At 34.2% G+C, this 23,906-nt stretch overlaps 1 protein-coding gene across 7 annotated transcripts in view; it reads left to right on the top strand.

The window, feature by feature from the left end:
• Nucleotides 1–23,240, top strand: part of PHIP (pleckstrin homology domain interacting protein) — a 145,949-nt gene extending 122,709 nt beyond the window's left edge. For 3 of the 7 annotated variants that reach the window (XM_064288234.1, XM_064288220.1, XM_064288255.1), the window contains 8 exons: nt 1,130–1,199; nt 1,418–1,468; nt 1,737–1,886; nt 12,204–12,356; nt 12,964–13,127; nt 13,590–13,849; nt 14,819–15,019; nt 17,756–23,240. In XM_064288234.1, the coding sequence (XP_064144304.1) occupies nt 1,130–1,199; nt 1,418–1,468; nt 1,737–1,886; nt 12,204–12,356; nt 12,964–13,127; nt 13,590–13,849; nt 14,819–15,019; nt 17,756–18,396 (1,690 nt within the window). In that variant the 3' untranslated portion in view covers nt 18,397–23,240. Of the gene's footprint in view, nt 1–1,129; nt 1,200–1,417; nt 1,469–1,736; nt 1,887–12,203; nt 12,357–12,963; nt 13,128–13,232; nt 13,304–13,589; nt 13,850–14,818; nt 15,020–17,755 lie in introns of those variants that run through there. The other 4 variants (XM_064288227.1, XM_064288248.1, XM_064288240.1 and 1 more) reach the window with 4 other exon arrangements.
• Nucleotides 23,241–23,906: the final 666 nt, after the last annotated feature.

Below are 23,906 nucleotides of genomic sequence, written 5' to 3'. Positions count from 1 at the left end.
CAAAGATTGAAGGAGAGCAGGCCAGAGAGTAGACCAGGTTTGGAACTGTAGCTATATATTACTTAGGAAATCAGGGGAACATCAGTTGTTTTATGGTGGAGGAGGTGAAGAACCAACTAGCTTCAATAGAATAAATGAAAAGCACATTAAACTGATAACACAGATAACCTAGAATTGGGCATTGCAAAAAGGTCAGTGTCATAGAATATTAGATAAAGAATAATAGAATCCTAGAATGCAGGAAGTGGGAAGGGAAGACAGAGAGAACATTTGAATATGTTTTATAAAATGGAGATAAAAAATAGTATGGACTTAAGATGATTAGTGTGAGGACTATAATGAAATCAATATAAAGAAATTAGAAGTATACTTGGTTGATTGATAACACTCAGTACATGTAGTTGATAATATAATCATTGATACTTCTCTTACACCATGCTGCCTCTTTAAAAACCTGAGGAATTGTAGGGGTATTGTTGAAATGGTTGTAAACGGAGAGTCAGGTTAGTGAATCAAAGGAAAGCAGAAGAATAGATAAAAAATAAAAGAATTAGAAATAATGAAAGTAGAGCTGGTTCAAAAGGAGTGAGAGTTTAGGAAAAGAAGCCAAGGATATGCAGCAACCCAAGTGATGGCCATGTTGGTTGGTGGCTAAATTGGAACAGAGACAAAGATCATTCAGTTTGAAGAGACTGGAAAATTCTGCTTAGAGTTTTAAAAAAAAAAAAAAAAAGAATACAGAGCCCTGATACATAAAAGCACTCCTGGATTTTAAAGACAGAGATCCCGTGGACTCTGGATTAGCCAAAGAATGCTCAATTGAGGAGGTATATTAGCCGTCGCTTAGGGAATAGCTAGACCAAGGAATAGAAGACACAGGCATAACAGTGACCTGAACAAAAGACTGGGAGGTGAGAGTTGGGTTTGGAGTAATGAACTAATCAAGTTAAAGTGGAAGTTTCTATTGGACGAGACTGGGTCAAATGTGTGTATATAAGCCATTGAAGTCAACTGGTGAAAGCCTTCAGCTTCACACGTTTTATCTTAAAATCTGGTTTTAGTAACAGATTTTAAAGAATAATCACATGGTTCTAATCTTATATACTAACACCTCTTTCTTGTCATTTAGAGATCAGACCTGTTATAATATAATTCCACTCTACAATTCAATGAAGAAGAAAGTGTTGTCTGACTCTGAGGTATTTAGTACTTCCTTATGATTGCTAAATTGGTATTTTGTATATCAAAAGAAATTTACACATTGTACTTTACAGGTAAAAGTTTTTATGAAAGTCATTCTGTTAGCTCTTTTTTTTAAAAAAGTGGTGTTCAGAATTTTTTTGTTATAACTAAGTAACTAAAAGAGTATAATGAAATCTAGAATGTTCTATGAACCTGATAAATTCTTGCTTCAAAGGAAGAAGAGAAAGATGCTGATGTGCCAGGAACTTCTACCCGAAAAAAGAAGGTAAATAAGTTTTTGTTTTACTTCAGTGATTCGCCAAGTAGAAGTGTTAATATATATGAATTAAAATGTGTTAAAAGCATTTTTTTTTTTTTTACTCTTAGTACTTTTAAAGCCAGATTAAGTATTATTTACAGATCTTTTTCAGAAGTAGGTGGATATTTTCTTTCAGTTGAATTGCGATTTTACCTAATGCTCAAAAACTTCATTAATACAAATTTTATTGTTTAAGTGCTATTTTCCTAATATATTTGAAAATGTTTTATTTCAGGATCATCAGCCTAGAAGAAGATTACGTAATAGAGCTCAATCTTGTGATATTCAAGCTTGGAAGAAACAATGTCAAGAATTGTTAAATCTCATATTTCAGTGTGAAGATTCTGAGCCTTTCCGCCAGCCAGTAGATCTCCTTGAATATCCAGTAAGTATTTTTTAAAAAATTTTATCGTCATCTGCCAGTTTGCTACACATTTTATACGTGGCAGTTTGCTACTTAAGTGATTTTTGTCTGTGTTTATTGATTATTTCATACATGTTCTCATTATCCAAAGGCATTTAGTTATACAGGGCACCTTAAGTGAATTCTGTGGTAAAATGGAAAGAGCCCTGACTGAACCTTGAAGACTCCAAAGAATTGGTTTATGGTCCTAGCTCTGCCTCTTACCAGTTGTTTGGCTTTGGGCAAGTCACTTAGTTTTCTCCTCTGAGAATTTTTTTCTTTCCTTCCTCACATCAATTCCATGAATTTATTATGACAATTATCTGGGAAACAAGGCTAACAGTACCTATTTAATCTTTTTTATAGGGTTATAGAAATGAAATGAGAATACCTAAAAATAGTTTTTAAATTGTAAAGCATTATATATAAATATAAGGTGGCATTATTATATATGTATTCAGTTTATGCCTGTTCATGATCTTTGTGGAATACACGGTAAAATTGTTGTGTACACATAATTCTGAGTATTTAGTTTTGCATGCCGTAATAGCAATCTAAATTTAATTTGGTGTTTTTGATATTTTTTCATTCCTTTATTCAGTTATTAAAGGTTAAAGGTTATACAGTCCAAATAACATTTCATGGTTTCAAATAAAAATAAAAATTAAATGTTCTACAAAAAATCATGATCCAGATGTGGTATTATCTGACTTAATATATTTTTTACAGTTTTAACTTGAAATAATGACAACAGAGAAATTTCATTAGTAGATAAGTATAGTGGCTTTTTTTCTTTTCACTTAATGGCTTTTTTTCTTGTCATTTAAAAAAACAAGATTTATGAAATCATAAGTATGGAAGGGAAGTCTTTAAAAATTCCAGCAGTGTGATAAACTGGTCTGATTCAGATTCCTGTCCTCCGAAAAACACCTAGAAAAACTTGAGCTGATGGGTGCAGTGCTCTGATTTTCAGTTCTTTTTTTGGAACCTGTAGATTTCCCTGTTTCTTGCTCAACTCTGTTTATGAAAAACAAGTTACAGTTTATCCAGTGTATGTTGGTGTTTGTATTCTGGACTTTCCTTTCCCCAGAAGAGAGAGAAATAAGCTTTAATGTCTAGATTCTACAGTGCAAGGGTTAACACTGTGCAGAGACAGGTGAGGCCTTTAACCATAGTAAGGAAGGGAGTTCCAAAACTAGGACTGTACCCTCATGAAAAGAATAGAATAATGCCTTCCACAAGGAAGAGTGTATCTGCCACAGGCTCTGGTTACAGAGGAGGAAAATCTTCCCAAGCTTGCACTATGCATGGATTTAGAGTCCAAGTTTACACCACCCTTACGGTGCAGGACTCTTTATGGGGTAATATCTGTAGGGTGCCAGGCAAAATAAAATTATATATAAGAATGCTGCACACTTCTCCAGAGAGATACTTGACAAATCAAGACTGCACAAGATTCCATCAGGGAGGAAAAAAGTCCCTACGTGAGATAACCTAATGATGAAAAGAAATCACAAATTACGTGAGGGAATGATCCATCATATATAAGAAACAATGGAAATATTAACATCCTCTTTCTCTAAAACTTGAGATAATAGATTATTGTAAAATACTGTATTTCATCGAACTTAAGACACCATCCATTATACACTGATTGCTATTTTAGGCACCACCAAAAAAAGGGAAAAATGTTACCAATTAAATTTTGGTATGTCATTTTGGTTAAAAAGATAAATGAAGGATTAAGAAACAAGGAAAAAAAAACCTTATTTGGGGAGAGAGAGAAGAAAGATATTAAAATAAACAGAGCTTCTTGAAATGAAATATAAAATCATTGAGTAAAGTTGGATTAGCTCTCTAAAGGGAGAAGTACTGCCAGCATATGAAGAAGTTATATAGAATGCCTTACACAAAGAAGAAACACACCCTGGTGGTGTAGTGGTTAAGAGCTACAGCTACCACCCAAAAGGTCAGCAGTTTGAATCCACCAGGCACTCCCTGGAAACTGTATGGGGCAGTTCTGCTCTGTCTCACAAGGTCTCTGTGAGTCGGAATCAACTTAGCAGCAAGGGTTTTTTTAATTTGAGAGATGAAAAGTTCCAGTGGGAGAGAATGAGATAGGAACGATATTTAAGAAACTAATAACTGAGAATTTTCAGGGGTGGTAAACATTTGCCAAACCATGAGTCGCGAGTAAAATATATAAGAAAAAATGTTTACCTAGAATAAGGGTATAGCTCATAGCGACCCTATACACAACAGAATGAAACACTGCCCGGTCCTGCACCATCCTTACAGTTGTTATTATGCTTGAGCTCACTGTTGCAGCCACTCTGTCAATCCACCTTGTTGAGGGTCTTCCTCTTTTCTGCTGACCCTGTACTCTGCCAACCATGATGTCCTTCTCCAGGGACTGATCCCTCCTGACAACGTGTCTAAAGTATGTAAGACGCAGTCTTACCATCCTTGCCTCTAAGGAGCATTCTGGCTGTACTTCTTCCAAGACAGATTTGTTCATTCTTTTGGCAGTCCATGGTATGAATAATATTCTTCGCCAACATCACAACTCACTTCTTCGGTCTTCCTTATTCACTGTCCAGCTTTCACATGCATATGATGCCATTGAAAATACCATGGCTTGGGTCAGGCGCACCTTAGTCTTCAGGGTGACATCTTTGCTCTTCAACACTTTGAAGAGGTCCTTTGCAGCAGATTTGGCCAATGCAATGCGTCTTTTGATTTCTTGACTGCTGCTTCCGTGGCTGTTGATTGTGGATCCAAGTAAAATGAAATCCTTGACAACGTCAATCTTTTGTCCATTTATCATGATGTTGCTCATTGGTCCAGTTGTGAGGATTTTTGTTTTCTTTATGTTGAAGTGTAATCCATACTGGAGGCTGTGGTCTTTGATCTTTTATTAGTAAGTGCTTCAAGTCCTCTTCACTTTCAGCAAGCAAGGTTGTGTCATCTGCATAACACAGGTTGTTAATGAGTCTTCCTCCAATCCTGATGCCCCGTTCTTCTTCATATAGTCCAGCTTCTCGTATTATTTGTTCAGCATACAGATAAATAGGTATGGTGAAAGAATACAACCTTGATGCACGCCTTTCCTGACTTTAAACCAATCAGTATCCCCTTGTTCTGTCCGAACAACTGCCTCTTGATCTATATAAAGGTTCCTCATGAGCACAATTAAGTGTTCTGGAATTCCCGTTCTTAGCAATGTTATCCATAGTTTGTCATGACCCACATAGTCGAATGCCTTTGCATAGTCAATAAAACACAGGTAAATATCCTTCTGGTAGTCTCTGCTTTCAGCCAGGATCCATCCAACATCAGCAATGATATCCCTGGTTCCACGTCCTCTTCTGAAACCAGCCTGAATTTCTGGCAGTTCCCTGTCAATATACAACTGCAGCTGTTGTGCATAGGGTTGCTATGAGTTGGAACCGACTGGATGGCACCTAACAACAACAAGAATAAGGGTGAAACATCAAAACACCAAAGACAAAAGAAAAATGTCAACGTACCCATATGGAAAAGAAAATATGAAACAGACATGAGACTATGGGCCAACTCACTCATTTTACCGATGTTGAACTGAGGCTTAAGATTAAGCAGCCCTCCAAGATACATAGCTGTTTATTGGTGAAGCCAGGACAGTAATTCATATCCCGTGTTCCACAGCTACATGTGGTATTTTTACAGAATTAGCAAGTGGATTTTTATGGAAAGAAAATAGCTTACTTTTCAAACTTAGAGAGAAATGTTTAAGAATGCATTTTTCTCTCTTTGAGTATTTAAAACGAGAATAATAATTTAGCAAATGTTTGGAACCTCTCCTTCCACCCACCTAAAATATTAGCAGACAAGAAGTAGAAGATAATTTCTTTTTTGTTTAATCTCTTGGTTCTTGTGGTATTCCATGATGGAAGTATTAAAACTCATGGCTGCTTACTACAATAAAAGAAAAAACTTTGGATAATTGTACTTTTATACTTCAGAATTAACTATAACTAGATTATGCCCTTCATATGTCAATTGTTATATGAAAACATTAGCTTACATTTTGAGTTTAATCAAATATTCTGAGCAAGATTTTTTGAAATTCAGTAAATATTCTTCATTATTCATCAGAGGTGTATTGAGCAGCTACCATGCACTGTATGCAGTGTAGAAATCCAAGATATAAACCCCAAAAATATTTTCTACATAAATTTTATATTTAACCAAAATTTTACAAAACTTTTTTTTTTTTTTTTTACATCATTTAAATGACATTTTCCCAAAATCTATATAAAGCAATTTTGTAGCTACTTTTTTTTACCCCCAGTTGTCTCAATAGTTTTAGTGTAGGCTTTGGAGTATCTTTTTGAAAAATGACAACCACTCACTAATGGTGAATTAAATTTACGTAAATAGCCAAGTCACTTGGACCAGGTTTGGTACATAAAATAAACGAAACTACATAGTATACTGTTTGGCCATAATCAAAATATTCCTACAAAATATTAAGTCTGATTTTGTTGTGTGTTTTTATTATGTGGCTCAAAAGTCATTTAAAGGTGAAACATTTCAAAAATATTTTGGTCATAGGCAGTATAACTGGGCTTCCATTTCTAGGAAGATAGAGTAGACATACTTTTTCCTATTCCTTTAAGTAGAACTAAAAATTGTGAGCATTATTTGTAAAATGAATACAAGAAGATTGAAAGGCAGAAAGAAGATGACAGACCTGGGATCTCAGGACTTGAGGACTAACAAAATAATGAGTTCCCTGGGTTTGCTTTTTGCTTTATATGTTCCACTCTGGATTCTGAAGAAGCTGGAAACCCAGAAATGCCAGTGGGAGCAGACAGAAAATATCCAAGAAAAACCTATTTTCTCTAGCCAAAGGACCAGGAAGGGTCAACCTAATAAAACAAAAAATCTTATAACTTCTCTACTCCAGTCAAACAGCCCTGCCCCTTCTCTACCAACAAAAGCCGAGCAGAGCCCCTTTTCTCCTCCCCAAATATTAATGGAGACCATGACGGGAGCCTAGACTTCTACCCACACTTGGCAATAATGAGGGATACCACTGGGGTGGTATCATTCAAGGCCTTGTGGAGAGTCAGGACTTTGATCAGCACTCATTGATAACAAGGCCACTCTCCATAGTGTCAGCGAAGTCCACATAGAGAGTAGCAACAAGGTGGCCCTCCCCTTCCCAGCCTGGATGGTACATACATGGAAGTCTAATTAGAAGCTTCCCTTTCCCAGCAGTAGCAGGGAGCTCTTCCCCAGCCCCTGCTCCAGTGTCAGTGGAAGCCAAGTAGAGAACCTGGACTTGCACACTCACCTTATAGTAATGAAATGGCACTCATTTCACACATGAGAGCATTATCAAAAGAGGTCTGTTAAAACACAGGATTTAAAAAAGATTGTCTTATAAGATTATACCCAGAATGTCCAGGTTTCAGTTGAAAATCACTTGTCATATCAATCAAGAAAATCTCAACCTAAATAAGAAAAGACAATCAACAGATGGGAACACAGGTGTTCGAATTACCTGACAAAGATTTTTTTAAATAGCCAATATAAAAATGGTGCAGTGAGCGGTTATACACATAATACAAATAAGCAAAACAACCTCAACAAAGAGATAAAAGATACAAAGAAGAACCAGATAGCAATAAAAAACCAAAACCCATTGCCATCAAGTCGAATCCATCTCATAATGACCCTATAGGACAGAGTAGAACTGCCCCATAGGGTTTCCAAGGAGCACCTGGGGATTTGAACAAAACTAAAAATAACCAAAATAAACTCAATAGAACAGAGGAAAAAAATGGTGAACTTGGAGATTAAAGGATAGATATGATCCAATTTCAACAGTAGAAAATGGAAAAAATGAACAGAGCTTCAGGGACACATGGAACCATAACAAAAGATCTGACATTTGTGTTATCAGAGTCCCAGAAGGTGAAGACAAAGAGGGTGAGGCTGAAAAAGTATTCAAAGAAATGACTAAAAAATTCCCAAATATCATAAATGTACAGATGCAGGAATCTAAGCAAATCCCAAACAGGGTAAACCAAAAGAAATCTTTGCCAGGAAACATCGTAGACCAACTTCTGGAAACCAAAGACAAAATATCTTGAAAGCAGCCAGAGAAATGCTGTATTACTTTAGTGGAAAACATTCAAATGACAGTAGATTTCTCATCAGAACCCAGGGAGACCAGGAGGAAGTGGCATAATAATAATTCTGTATCCAGTGGGGGGAAAAAAATCTTTCAGAAATGGAGATGTCAAGACATTTACAGATGGAAGGAAATTAAGGGTTTGTCACTAGCAGACCTACCATGAAAAAATGGCAAAAAGAAATTCTCCAAACAGAAAGGAATCTTAGGACATCATGAACGTAGACAGAACATGGTAAGCAAAAACATGAGTAAATACAATAGGCTTTCCTTCCCTCTTGAGTTTTCCAAATAATATTCAATTGAAGCAAAAATTATAACACTGTCTAGTTGGTCCTTGATGTATATAGAGAATATATTTAAGACAGGTATAAATGGGAGAAGGTAAAGGGACATAAGGGGAGGGGAAGTTTCTGTACTTGTCCTAGTAAATGTTGATACCAGTTGATTTTGATAAGTTATATATGTATTATAAAATAATTACAACAGCCACTTTAAAAACTACATAGGTACAGTCACAAACACTAGATAAATTAGAATGGAATTCTGAGTAATGTTTAAACAACCCACAGGTGGATTGGAGAAAGAAAACACAAACAGAAACCAGAGAGACTTAAGCATTAACATATCAATAATTACATTAAAAATAAATGGTTTAAATACACCAATCAAAAGTCAGAGATTGGATTAAAAAAACGACTCAACTATATGCTGCCCACAGATAACTCACTTCAAATATAATGATACAGGCAGGTTAAAAAAAAGTGAAAGAATTGAAAACAAAATGGCTGTGTTAATATCAGATAAAGTAGAATTCAGAACAAATTACCAGAGACAGAGAGGGACATTATATAATGATAAAAAAGTTAATCTACAAGAAGACGTAACAATTCTATGTGTACCGAGTAATGCAGCTGCAAAGTATATAAATCAAAAGGTGATAGAGCTAAAAGAGACACTGACAGATCCACAGTTAAGTTGGAGATTTCAACACCCCTCTCTCAAAAAATTCACAGAACTAGACAGAAAACCGACAGGGATATAGAAACACTTAACAAACACCATCAGCCAATAGGATCTTAACGTTTATGGAACACTCTACCCAACAATAGCAGAATACACATTTGTTTCAAGTGTAAGTAGAAAATATACCCAAACCAACCATATCTTGACCCATAAAACAAACCTCAACAAATGTAACATAATTGAAATCACCTAGCATGTTTTCCAACCACAATAGAATCAAACTAGAAATCAGTAACAGAAAAATCTCCAAACACTTCAAAACTAAATATCACACTTTTATAAATAATCCATAAGTCAAAGAGAAAGCCTTATGAAAAGTTAAAAAAAAAAAAAAAAACTGAGTTGAATATATGATATGAATATAACATCAAAATTTGTAGGATGCAGTTAAAGCAGTGCTAAGAGGGAAATCTATAGCACTAAATGCTTGTATCACAAGAGGAAAACTCTCAAATCAATAAGTCTGAACGGGAGAACCTAGAAAAAGAAGAGCAAAATAAATGGAAAGTAATCAGAAGAAAGAAAATAATTAAGAGCAGAAATCAATGAAGTTGAAAACAGAAAAGTAGAGAAAATCCATGAAACCAAATTCTTTGAAAAGATCAATAAAATTGACAAACTTCTATTAAGGTTTGCAAACATCGAAAGAGAGAACATAAATTACTAATAACAGGAATGGAAAAGTGGGTATCACTACTGACACTGCAGATATCAAAAGGATAATAAAGGCATACTGTAGACAACTCCACACATATAAATTTGACAACTAGATGAAATGGACCAATTCCTTGAAAATATAAACTACCACAATTTAACCAATCTGAAATACAGTTATGAGCTGCATAACGTCCATTCAGGCAATGTCCATCGCATGTACATCTGTGGTCCCGTAAGGTTATGATAGAGTTCAGAAATCACAATTGAAGAATGGGATGTAGCACGTGTAACTGGACGTAGCAAATGCAACGGCTTCCCGCGTGTAACAGGTGTATGTTCAGTCTCTTGTATAGAAAGCGACTGCACTGCCAGGTGTATAATGGTACAGCACCTGCATAACCTATAATACACGTCGTGATAGTCCTAATGCTTCTATTACTGGCTTATGTATGTACTGTACTTTCTATCATTATTTGAATGTGAACTTTCCCTATGTACAAATAAAAAGCTTACCATATAACAATGTATGCTTTGACTTGTAGGCAGCAGCATCCAATCTCTTGTATTGCGTGTCTCTTGGGTGTTGTAGCATTATCAGTTTAATTTTCTTCCAAAGATATTATCGTGAAGTGCATCATGGCTCCCAAATGCAGCAAAACGAGTGCTAGTGATAGCAGCAGCAAGAGGCAAAGGAGAAGTATTGATTTGGAAGTGAAACAAAAGATTAAACAGCACAAAAGTGGAAAATCAGTGACTACGATTGCTTGCAATTTAGGCATGTTCGCACAATGTCCAAATCACATAATGTCCTATTTCACAGAACACATCGTGGACATAAAGCAATGCATGACTGTAGATCACTTGAATTAGGTCTATAACTATTTAGGAAACCTAATTTGTTATTAAAAACCTTTAAAAAAAGAAATCTCCAGGCCCATTGGCTTCGCTGGAGAATTCTACCAACTGTTTAAAGAAGTAGTAACACCAATTTTAATACGATCTTTTCCAAAAAATAGAAGAGGACGGAACACTTCCTAACTCATTCTATGAAGTCAGTATTACCCTGGTATCAACCAGCCAAGTACAAAAGAAGAAGACTATGCCAGTATCCTTCATGAATTTAAGTGCAGAAATTCTTAACAAAAGCAAATAGAATTCAGTAATATATAAAAACGATTATACACCTTGACCAGGTAGGGTTGATTCCACGTATATAAGGAGGGTTCAGTATTTGAAAATTAATCAATGCAACCCATCATATTAAGCTACAGAAGAAAAATCACATGATCATATTAATTGATGCAGAAAAAGTATCAACATTCACGATTAAAACTCTCAGAAAACTGGGTATAAAGGGGAGTTTCCTCAATTTGATAAAGAACATCTACAAAAAACCTATAGCTAACATTATGCTTAAGGTGAGAGTCAGAATGCTTTCCTCCTAAGACTTGGAATGAGGCAAGGAAGTCCACTCTTGCCAGTGCAGTAAGGCAAGAAAAATAAATGGCAGAAAGAAAAAACTGTCCCTATTTGTAAAAACAGTATAATTACAACCAGTATACAGCTTCCTAAGCTGGCTGATTTGAAAGGCAGAATGCCTTGGAAGATCTAAGATCTGACATACATACTTAAAAAAAGATCATGTTCTTTAATAATTCCATCTTATATTGTACCTTCTTTGCCTTAAGGTTAAATATTTTTGATCATAATTTAAACCTGATGGTGCAAAGTCCAGTTATTATAGTTTGAAAAACAGTTACATACTCAGAACTGCTGAAAACGTGTAGTAGTCTTTGTCACTAGAAGACATATATATTGATAATTTCATACTATTTCTTTTGCCCTCATCTGCTTTCACTTGACTGTTTTTATTTGCCTCTAACTTATTGCCTTATTTTTACACACAGTTAACTAAGTGGAGATGTTGGGTGATAATTCTACTTCTAATCTATGGAATAAAGGGTATATAGACTTTTTGACAACCATTTACATTCGTAAGTCTTGATTACTGCGAAGTTCCTAGCTGTGCTAATGAAGGTGAGGTCACTAGAACTCAGGTACTCTTGATTCAAAGAGTCAAAAACCTTTAGGATTTATAGGTAGTATAAAGTTTTCTGTTTACATCAAACTTAAACAGTTGGAGGTTTTTCGTTACTTTTAATTCTTCCTTCCCAACACAGTTCCACACGCTTTAGCCCAACCCCCACCCTATGGGTACAAAAAAGGAACTATGTTCTTAAATGAGAAAAGTTCTGTGTTAGTTGCAACAAAAGGGAAAGGGCATGAAATAAAAATCTTCAGAAAAAAGGGAACATTGATGAGAGGAACAGAGTGCTTATTAATAGTTCTAGGACTTGCATTAATTGTAGAAATCATATGCGAATCCCCATGCTGAGAAGTAATGCCTTGTGGTAACACTGTTTCCCCCTTAGGACTACAGAGACATCATTGACACTCCGATGGATTTTGCTACCGTTAGAGAAACCTTAGAGGCTGGGAATTACGAGTCACCAATGGAGCTATGTAAAGACGTCAGACTTATTTTTAGTAATTCCAAAGCATATACGCCAAGCAAAAGATCAAGGGTATATAACTAAATTGTTGTGTGTTTAAATTAAATGGCAATATTAGTAGAAAATTATGTTAAAAAGCTAAATGTTGCTTTTATTTAAATTTAGAGCAAAATAGACTAACTTTGTATTATGGTAATGGTGTCCTAGTAGAAAAAAGAACTCACATCTTTCTGCTGTGTTCCTTGTATGAAATAACACTGATGTCAGTTTTCATTGTTTTAGGAATGGTTACCTTTCTTGAAGTAGTGAGTAAATATCACATAAGAATTTTCCTGGCATGGAATAAGGCCATGTAGGCTTAACTGTTCCAGCTATTTTCCACATAATGGAAAGGAGCATTTAGGAATAATTTATAAAAATAAGTACATTGCAAGGAATTTTCTGTTAGTCATCTGAATTCAGAGTTGGGCTTTTCTTTAAGAATCTCAAAGTTTTGAAGATTCCTAACCTAAGCACACAAATTAATTGTAAAAATGCTTCAGTTTTACTTAAAAAGATTGGTAAAAAGCAATGCTTAAATTCTTAAAAATTTTGTGAGAAAACTATAAATTATGTTAATATTTACTGAACAGACATTTTCATTTAAGAATACTTGAACAGTTTTTTTTCCTTGCCGTAGATTTACAGCATGAGTTTGCGCCTGTCTGCTTTCTTTGAAGAACATATTAGTTCAGTTTTATCAGATTATAAATCTGCTCTTCGTTTTCATAAAAGAAATACAATAACCAAGAGGAGGAAGAAAAGAAACAGAAGCAGCTCTGTTTCCAGTAGTGCTACGTCAAGGTATTTAATTTCTTTTAGATAGCATCAACTGATCTATAACTTTGACATCTAAATGACAGAACTTGGTGTTTTTTAATACTTCCTTTACTATTCCCTATATTGCAGAATGATATATTTGACATGCAAGTTCCTATGATGTGGAGGATTTTTAATCTTTTAACTAAACCTATACTAGTGTAAGTGCTTAAATTTAAACTGCTAAATCTATACAGTAAAACAGCATTTTTAGGATAGTGATGGCATCATGCTTTCTGTCATATAACTGTAGCATTTACAGCAATCCTTCACTAAATATTCACTTTTCAAAGGCTCACAACCATATGAAATCCACTACAAATCTCATATTTTAACATATTTCATAATAGAACAAATGTTGAATCCAACAATGTTTATGAAACTACTGTGTTTTATTAATTCTCATTGTGCCTATAAGAATGACTAAAGATATTATCTTATTTACAGCCCAGAAAGGAAAAAAAAGATCTTAAAACCTCAGCTAAAGTCAGATATCTCTACCTCTCCGTTCTCTACACCTACACGATCAATACCACCAAGGCACAATGCTGCTCAGATAAATGGTAAAGCAGAATCCAGTTCTGTTGTTCGAACCAGAAGCAACCGAGTGGTTGGAGATCCGGTTATCACTGAGCAACCATCTACTTCTTCAGCAGGAAAGACTTTTATTTCAAAAGTGAATACAACTGCGATGCCAGGGAAAACAAGTAAGAATCAGTTATGTCAAAATTGAAGTGTGTATGATGATATATATATATATTTTTGTAAAATTATAAACTTAAATTATTTCAGCTTTTCCACTAGACATTGCTGTTTTTATTTTCTATTGTTTTGCTTTTTAGAATTTCTTTTTTATTGTACTTTAGACGAAGGTTTACAGAATTAGCTTCTCATTAAACAGTACACATAGTGCTTTGTGACATGGTTGCCACCTCTACGACACATCAGCACTCTCCCTCCTCAGCCTGAGGTTCCCCGTTATCAGCTTTCCTGTCCCCTCCTGCCTTCTAGTCCTTGCCCCTGGGCTGGTATGCCCCTTTAGTCTTCTTTTGTTTTATGGGCCTGTTTGATCTTTAGATGAAGGGTGAACCTCAGGAGTGACTTCATTACTGAGCTAAAAGGGTGTCTGGGGGGCCATACTCTTAGGGTTTCTCCAGTCTCTGTCAGGCCAGTAAGTCTGGTCTTTTTTTCTGAGTTAGTATTTTGTTCTATATTTTTCTCCACCTCTGTCTGGCACCCTCTATTGTGATCCCTATCAGAGCAGTCAGTGGTGGTAGCTAGATTTTTTTTTTTTTTTTTTAAACAAGAAAAAGAAAATTGAGTTTTGGGATTGTCAGTGTAAAATAATGTTGGAAAATGACAACTCTGATCCAGAACACCTGAATTGAAGTTCTACTACCTACACTTGCTAACAGTTTGCCAAGACTTGCCTTCATAATCTCTTAAGTGACTATACAGCTTTTAAAAGCGCTGAACTATTAAGAGTTTCTAGTTGTGCATGCGTTTTTCCTATTTGAAATTAGATTTCCTAAGGAAAAAGCTTTAAGCATCCCCCAGGTTTTATTATCTTGCCTAATTCAAGCAGTTATGGTTAGAAGCAATCCCAACCTTCTTTGCATATTTTCAGGTTCAAAAATAACTCTTAGCTTTTAATTTTGTATGTGTGTGTGTTTTAGTACTGGAGAATTCTGTGAAACATTCCAAAACCAACTTGAATACTCTTTCAAGTCCTGCTCAATCCAGTTTTAGTCATGGCACTAGGAATAATTCTGCAAAAGAAAACATGGAAAAGGAAAAGCCAGTCAAACGTAAAATGAAGTCATCTGTACTCTCAAAGGCATCCACTCTTTCAAAGTCATCAGCTGTCATTGAGCAAGGTATAGTGTTATTAGTGCCTTTCAAGATACAGTAGAGCCCTCTTAAAAATGATGCTCTTGTTGGAGTTATTGTTTATACCCATTTTTCAGGGTGCCTGTTTGAAATTCACACATCCTATATTGGTTAATAAATTTAGTGAGACATTCTTTGATTTGCAGCTCTGCCAAAAGCAGACTGTACTGTCATTAAATTAAAAACACAAGAAAAATCCCAGGTTTATATGTGATAATTTCTAATTTGCATATTACAAAACCTGAACAAAGTTTTAAATATTATATTGGCCTTGCTTTGTTACTCCTGAATCCTAGTGAAACCAAATATATAAAGGGAATTGTTCATGTGGTTCTAGCATTACAATAGGGAAGCTCCAGTAGCCAATTTGACTTAAAGTTTTTGATTACCAAAAGTACTCAAGAGTATCATCAGTACAGTATAAAATTTGATAATCAGCCATTAGATAACTCATTAGCAGTGATTTGTCACATAAATACACCTGAGGTAATAATAATAGACTGAAGAGCAGTGCTGTCCAACAGAAATATATAATGTAAGCCACTTATATAATTTAAAAATTTTTAGGAGCCCCATCTAGCAAAAACAATTAATTTTAACAATATATTTTATTTATCCCATTATATCAAAATTATAATTTCATATAATCAATTTCTTATTTGAAAATGTTACACTGCTTTAATATTTTAAAATTCTGTTCCCCAGTTGCATAGCCACATTTCAAGTGCTTAATAGCCACTCATGAATAATGGTTGTGCCTTATTGGACAGCACAGGTCCAGATTAGCACTTGTTAACGTTTTCTTTTTAACTTTTGAATTCCTTCTTAATACAGCCTCCTTAGCTCTTAACCTTTTTGGGTTGTATATTGCTTTATAAAGTTGATGGATGTCATCAACCTTTCCTCAGAAAAACGTACATATGCATATCCACACAAAATTTTGGACAGTTGCAAGGGGTTCACGGAGTCCTTAAAGCCCATCTATAGAACTTCTGGTGGATACATGGACTCAATATTTAGAACCCTTGTCAGTAGTCTTAATGTAAAACAAAAAAGGGTATACGGGCTTCTCAAGGAGTTTAAATGTAATCATTCGGTAGCAAGTATTTAACTGTTGTGCACACACACACTGTGGAAAATCACTAATTTAAAGTACTATGGGAGTCAGAAGTGAGGGTGTTGTTTTCCCCTTCTGCTACTGACTCTCACTTTCATGAGTCTTTTGACCATTCTTTCTTGATATTTACAAAGCAATAAAATCCAAATCCAAGACCAAAAAAAAAAAGTCTTTATGAAGAAGTATTCTCTTTAAAGCAATTTCCATCTCTGCATATTTCCTTTAATATACTGCTTTGCAAATTACCCACCACAACCAAAAAAAAAGCTTCAGAATCTTAGAAAAAGGGGTTTGGAGTAATACACGTATATAAGTATTTTTTTTCCTTCATGCAAAAAGGTCATGGCATTTTTTTTTTTTTCTTAACAACAGAAAGATCTCCAGCTATTTTTTTTTTTAATGACACATAATGACATTTATCACAGTTTTAGTGGGATTTTAGTCACGATGGTGGTGGCACGCATCATTTTGATTGATGCATGCAATCTCAGTATTCCTTATGTTATTAAATCAATCATTTGCCATTCAACTACATAAGGAGACAGGGCTATTTCAAAAAGGGCCTGCGAAGAAAAACTGTCATTTAATTGTTTTTTATAGAGTCCCAAGAACATAGTGCTTGATGGAGATTAACTTACTTTTACTCTTGTAGATAGAAGACAAATGTCAAAGCCATGGTAAGTTTTACAGAGAAAAACATTACTGTTCTGGCAGAAATACTCTCAAATCCCTCGCATAGGAGAATTAGGAGAGGGGATCTTTTGTACTTCTGGAGAATGCAAGTAAATATTTAGATCATAAATTCTCTGGTGTCAGGGATATTATATCTAGGAGGGGATCAGATAAGAGTTAAAATCATTCTAATCTGATTTTTCCCTTATTCCTTCTTTCATCATAGATAAAATGATCAGAGGAAAATAGAGGGATGATATACTTACGTATTCAGATTACCAAGTTAAAAGGTCATGAGTTTTAAACCAAAATTGTTTTCCATAATTGAGTTGCCTGAAGGTAGGAATACAGAAAAAACTGTTCAATGAGGTAAACAATAAATTGTAAGTGTTAAGCTCTGTAAAATAAATGAGGTCACTTTGTGGGATGACAAAAAGTGCTCATACATTGGAATGTGTAGTAAAGGTAGTTGTGTTGTTGTTAGGTGCTGTTAGCAACCCAATAGGACAGAGTAGAGCTGCCCCATAGGGTTCCAAGGAGTGGATGGCGGGTTTAAACTGCCCATCTTTTGGTTAGCAGCCACCAGGGTGCCAGTAAAGGTAGTAGGAGCAAGAAACCTTGGTTAATCCCACCTCTGTCATCAATTTACAGTATTCATTTAGATAAGTTATTTATTTGCTCTCAGCCTCATTTCCCTCACGTGACAGATGAGGTCATTGATAACTTCATTACAGTTCTTTCTTTCTCTTCTGTGAGTTTTAATTTAAAAACAAACAGTTAAACTTAACTTTTTCTAGGTTCTTTTTCTCATTTAAGTAAAATGATTTAAGATTATGTCATTATATGTAACATTCACAATAGGCCTTATTGATTAATTTGAGGGTCAAACTAAAAGCAATTCCATGTGCTAAAGTGTGCTGTTGTTCCGTTCTAGCAGATTGTAAGAACAACGCTCTCATACCAGGAAGCATTCAAGTAAATGGCCATGGAGCGCAGCCATCAAAACTTATGAAGAGGGGACCTGGGAGGAAACCTAAGGTAGAAGTTAATACCACCAGTAGTGGTGAAGTTATACACAAGAAAAGGGGTAGAAAGCCCAAAAAGCTACAGTATGCAAAGCCAGAAAATTCACAGCAAAATAATGTGCATCCTGTCAGAGATGAAGTAGTTCCTTCTTCGACATGCAATTTTCTTCCCGAAACTAATATTGTAAAGGAGGATTTGTTACAGAAAAAGAGTCGTGGAGGCAGAAAACCCAAACGGAAGATGAAGACACAAAAACTAGACTCAGATCTCATGGTTCCTACAAGTGTAAAAATGCTAAGGAGAAGTAACCGAAAAAAGACAGATGATCCTATGGATGAGGAAGAAGAGTTGGAGGAACTTAAAGGCTCTGAACCCCACATGAGAACTAGAAACCAAGGTCGAAGGACAGCTTTCTATAATGAGGATGACTCTGAGGAGGAGCAAAGGCAGCTGTTGTTTGAAGACACCTCTTTGACTTTTGGAACTTCTAGTAGAGGACGAGTCCGAAAGTTGACTGAAAAAGCAAAAGCTAATTTAATTGGTTGGTAGTTTGTACCAAAATATTTTACTTCAAAATCTATAAAGCAGGTACAGTTAAGGAATAAGTAGAACTAAGGCTTCTGCTTCCTTGCTGCTATGGTGGATTAGGGAATGTTATGGTTTGATTTGCAAAAAAAACAAACTTACAAGACACTTCACTTCTTTAAATGAATATATATATAAATATATACATATATTTTAAATGTTTGCTATTTATTGCCCTTAGATAGGTTATGCATTTCAACATTTATTTTGTTCACTGTTCAAAACAAAAGAAATTGAGGACCTATGATGAATTCCTGATTTATTTATGGAAAAGACAGTTCTGCTACACTCTTAAGGAACATAATATTCCTAGTGATAGAGCATTTCATGTTAAAATGAATGTTTATTTTTGACCAAGCAAGGTACATTTCTGTTGATACAGAAGTCGTGCCTCTAGGAAGACAGATGTTACACAGAGTAGCAGTAAATTAAGAAATGTGTATCCAGTAAAAATATAAAACTCCCACCATTTGATAACCCTAAAAAGTTTAATTATAGAATCTAGAGGAGGCTTTTGCTTTATTCCATTTCTGCCAAACTTAAGAGAAAATGTACTGATGAAAAGGAAACATATCCACATTGGAAAACATTTGACTGTCTAATTTTTCAGACCTTGATTCTTATATCAATCTCTCAATCTCTGTTTATTGTGCCAAAGACTGAGAATCAGTGCAGTGGAAAGCCTGTTTTTGACTGTCAGGACAGCATACAATTTTCAGTACTGGAAAAGGCTATATATTATTCTAAAGAGCAACTTATTAAAGAGTTATGCTGAGATGTATCTTTTTTTGGTACTAATAGTAGAAAATAATGCACTGGTGGGTCCTTTGACAGAGATGTTTTAGAGAAAATGTTTAAGTGGTTAAAGGATTCAAGGAAAATACAGGAAAAAGGTATGGGATTTGATGTTTACTTGTCAATCTGGATTAATGTCATTTCTAAACTTTAGTCATATCTAATAGGCTAAAATGACTTACAAAGAAATGTGTCTGTGTGTGTATGTGTATATATTGATAAATGGGTATAATTAAATATATATACAAACACATACTTATATACTATTACCCAGGTATAAATTCTTTTTTCAGGATTTTTTAGATAGTGCTAGAATAAAATAATTTTAAAATGTCATACTTTATAGTTTAATTTTAAGGGGAAGATTGGTTATTTTCAATTATTAAAGGTTAAAATAGGCCAAATCACTTTTTATGCAATCATGTTTTATACAGTGGTCTCATTGCACATTGTGTTTTTTCTGCACTTTTTACGGTATCCTTATCACGCTGGTATGTCAGTATACACCCTAAAGAAAAATTCCATTTAATGATTGTGCCTTGTATTCTATTATTTTTTTGCATCATTAGTAAAATTAAGTTCTCTATTGTAAATGATAACTATATGACTTAGGAGAATGTATTGCTATATGTACTGCTATGGAAAAGGAAAGCAGTTATTTATTTGTTTATGGTACATTTAGTTATTTTATACCTTAAAAACCAACATAAATACCATTTCTATTGTTTAAAAATTATTGTCCATTTTAAAAAAATTTAAAGAATGTAGTATTTTCTGAGAACTGGTATGGTACAAAAATGTAACCAAAATTTTCAGATACTACATTTTTAAAAAGTGAGGATGGGAAAATATGTATCAGCATGACCACGATGTAGAAAAATAAAGACTTCACACTGAACCCTGGCAAAACACATTACATAATTATTTCTCTACTTATTTCTGGTAAGGATGAATACTAGCTGTCATTTAACTGTCTTGAAGAAGAATGGAAAGTGATGCATTTGGGCTTTTTAGATTGTTTGTAACTAAATTTGTACAGAAATCCTCCTGTGAAATTAAGTAAACCATTTTCCAGATACTGGATTGCTGTGATTTTACAATTGAAAAATATAATTCAAAGTTTTTGGAGCTTTTTTTTTTTTGTATATTTATTTTTTTCTAACAATATTTAACTTTAAAATTAAAATTCAGTAAACTGTTCATATTGCAGAAATGGATGGCTTGGTTGTATAGTAAAATGAGTCTTTCAGTTACACCATTGAAAATAATAGTGTGTGTATGTTTGAAATTTAAGTCATTAATTTGTTGCTTTTGAGGGCAATCTGTTTGAAATATGTAATTTCCTGATGTTATCTGCATTGTGTTAGAAAAAGTAATAGACTATATCAGATCCATTTTTGTAAAAAAAAATGTATAGTTTTAAGGTGTGTACAGAAAAGGAAGAGCATACACAATATTAGAGCAATATACCTCTAGTGCGGTGTATGGATTAGTTCTAACTCTTGAGCAAAGACTTGAGTATTTAACATCTTCCTGTAACAAGTAAATGTGTTATTGTTGTTCTAAAGACACTATTTCTGACCCTATTTGGACATTATTAGACACTCGTTTCTTAGTAAAGCAAAAATGACTTGGATCAGGTTCTATATAATTGAAACACTTAAAAATGTATTGGTAATACCAGATATATTTAGATTTTGTATTTTTATGATTTAGCTTCTATATGTTGCAAAAGTTGACTTAAGAGATTTAAGTCATTACCGTATTATTTTGTTCTACCACTTGGAAACAAATATCCTCTTTGAGACAGTGACTCCATGTATGTACTGTTTATACTCCAGAAGGAAATGTTGGCAGTTAGATGAGCAATAAAAAAATCTCAAATTGATTGAAAGTTTCAGAAATACAACTTGTTACATCCATGGAATATGTAAATCAGTCTTGAACCTATGTATTTTTAAGTACCCAATCCTAATATTCTCGACCTCTTCCTTCCCCCCTCACCCCATCCTCAACTTCCAGGAGACTCTTGGAGTTTTTTATACAAATTGTAAATGTTGCAAATTGGCAGTTTAAATACTCAGTCTAATTACAGTCCAACAACCCAGGGCAGTAGATATATAGCTTCTTAAGATTTTATCCATTGTGACTGAGATTGTGGTGTTGGACTATTTTGTGCGCATATTTAAAAACTAAAGATTTGTTGGCCTCATTTTCATTTTTTTATTGCCCAGCTTTACAAATTTAAAGACTTTTTGGTGGCATTATTACAAGACTATCTTCCTCCTTCATTGTAACTAGAATGACTAGAATATTTGTGAACTCGATAAGGTCATATATTACTTGGAAATAAATTACATAAGAATTCATTGATCAGTGAGGAGATCCTCATGCAGCGTGTATGTTAACATCAGAACTGTCCCTTGTCTGCAGTGCAGTAGATTCATCATACATTTCAACAAATTCAGGTAACATTTTACTTGTGTGATATGCAACATTTGCATGTGTTAAAATATTTGTAATATAAATTAGTAGGCACTAATTTATATTACAAATGAAATTTTAAAACATGTAAATATTGCTAATATTATCTATTTACTTTAATTCTGACATTCCATTTTATACATACCCATATAGCCCTCTCTGATGTCAGCTGGTAGCAATTTTGGTTTTCAGTTTATCTAATGAAAACAAATTTAACTTTCCTGTTCATCTAAACTTTTTTTTAAAGTAAGTTGAAAGGACCAAGATACTTGAGTGATTAAAGAGTATAAGTGTTATATACACAAAAAATAAATGGTTTTAAAAGTCATAATGGGAAGTACTTTTATGTTCTGTGAATTACTCCATACCTAGAAGGTATTCCTAACATAACAGGTTGAGCAGTGATTTAGTTATATTTAGGTAAGAATGCATTTCTCCTATTGGAAAAATAAACTGTTTCCTTGCTTTCCTCCTTGTACTACCTTCCCCTCACCTCCCCGTCTCCCAAATTTTCAAGTGATTTGAACTCCTTAGTATTACATTTACTAAGAAAACTACTTTTATTCTCAGTTATACTTTGCTGAGCACTCCAAATGAAAAGTCGTTACTTATATACAGTATCCAGGAAGAGGCCAAATTGAGTCAGAAGACTTACATACCACTTTTGGCGCTCCAGAGATAAACCTTGTACACACCTTGTAAAGTAACGAGCAGAAAATATTATGAGCTATATATATTATTTTTAGTTTTGATAGCTCTGTTGAAATACTTTTTTAATGCAGATAAAATCATCAGGAAATTAACCTTATGTGGCACAAACCAAATACATAATAGTAGGTGGTTATAAGTTTCTACATTTAAGGAACTGGAGAATAGGTTCAGGATGGTATATATGTACACGCATATAAGGCATATGCACACACATGCTGATTAAGTTAAAGATGCGTGTTGATTTATCAAAATGATAAACTATAAAATTATACGAAATTCAAAGTTACATTTTTGGACCATATGAAAACTACAAGAAGACAGGGGTCTTATTAAAGATCTTTTAGAAAACTTAAATCCTGTCACATATGATATTTAGACGTGTAGAATGTAGCTCAATTTTTTAAAAAGTAACTGACCTAGAAGGTTAATGTTGAAACTGACACATTTTCAAATTAAAATTATGCTTATTTTGTACAGAAAACAATGCTAAACACAAGCAAATCTGTTGTATGTAATAAGTAACAGAATTTAAAAACAAATTATTTAGCTTTATTGAGGTTTTTGTTTCTTCCTTCTGGAAACCTGGAGTATCATGTTATAAATGGCAGTCTCACACCAGGATAGCAGTGCCCTTTCTTTTTGTACATATTGATTGGACCTTTCTTTACTGTTACGTGGACACTTTCTATGTTAGTTTTTGATGCATAATTCTTTGAATCCTTTTATACAAACTAGAATGTATGTGTAAGAACTCCTGTCCCTGCAATGTAGTAACGACAGACTTATTTTTAAATAAATAGAAAACTTGTTTTTCTAAACTATTTTGTAGAGCCTCTTGATTTGCCTTTTTTTTTTTTTTTTTTTTTTTGGTAACAAAGCTCTCCATACATAATTTCGACAGGGACTTAGCATTTGATAGGACTTTACCAAAGCAGTTATCATGGTTCATTAAAATTTCCATTGTCCTGCCTATTCAGCAAAATGATACTATAACAGTTATATGCTCAACTATTGGCCTAGCCAAAAAGTTGGCAGTTCGAACCTATCCCAAGGCACCTTGGAAGTAAAAGCCCAGCAATCTGCTTCCAAAAGGTCAGAGCCTTGAAAACCCTATGGAGGGCAGTTCTACTCTGCACACAGGGGCTCACCATGAGTTGAAATCTCCATGGTAACTAATAACAATGCAATTTAATTCCAAAAATGACTAAAAACCTAAAGTAATTTGCATTTTTACATACATAAAGCAATTTTATTGATTTGTTACTGTTGTTCAATTTACTGTACAGGGTGATAAATACTTGAATATTCAGGGTTTTCATAAAAGGAATGTTTGAAAGAAACACTGCCTAGTTTTACTTGTTAAGCAGTAGTACAGATACTGAAGTTTACAAAGCTGTTGCTCTTTTCCTAGAAATTTGTTTGGATTGACCTTCAAAGAATCCCAATTTTTGTATAAACAATAGTTAGATGTGAAAACTAAAGCT

This window comes from Loxodonta africana, chromosome 1 (genome assembly GCF_030014295.1).
Source record: "Loxodonta africana isolate mLoxAfr1 chromosome 1, mLoxAfr1.hap2, whole genome shotgun sequence".
Taxonomy (NCBI): domain Eukaryota; kingdom Metazoa; phylum Chordata; class Mammalia; order Proboscidea; family Elephantidae; genus Loxodonta; species Loxodonta africana.
The sequence above is the reverse complement of the archived record's forward strand: the minus strand, read 5'-3'. Positions and strand labels throughout refer to the sequence as shown.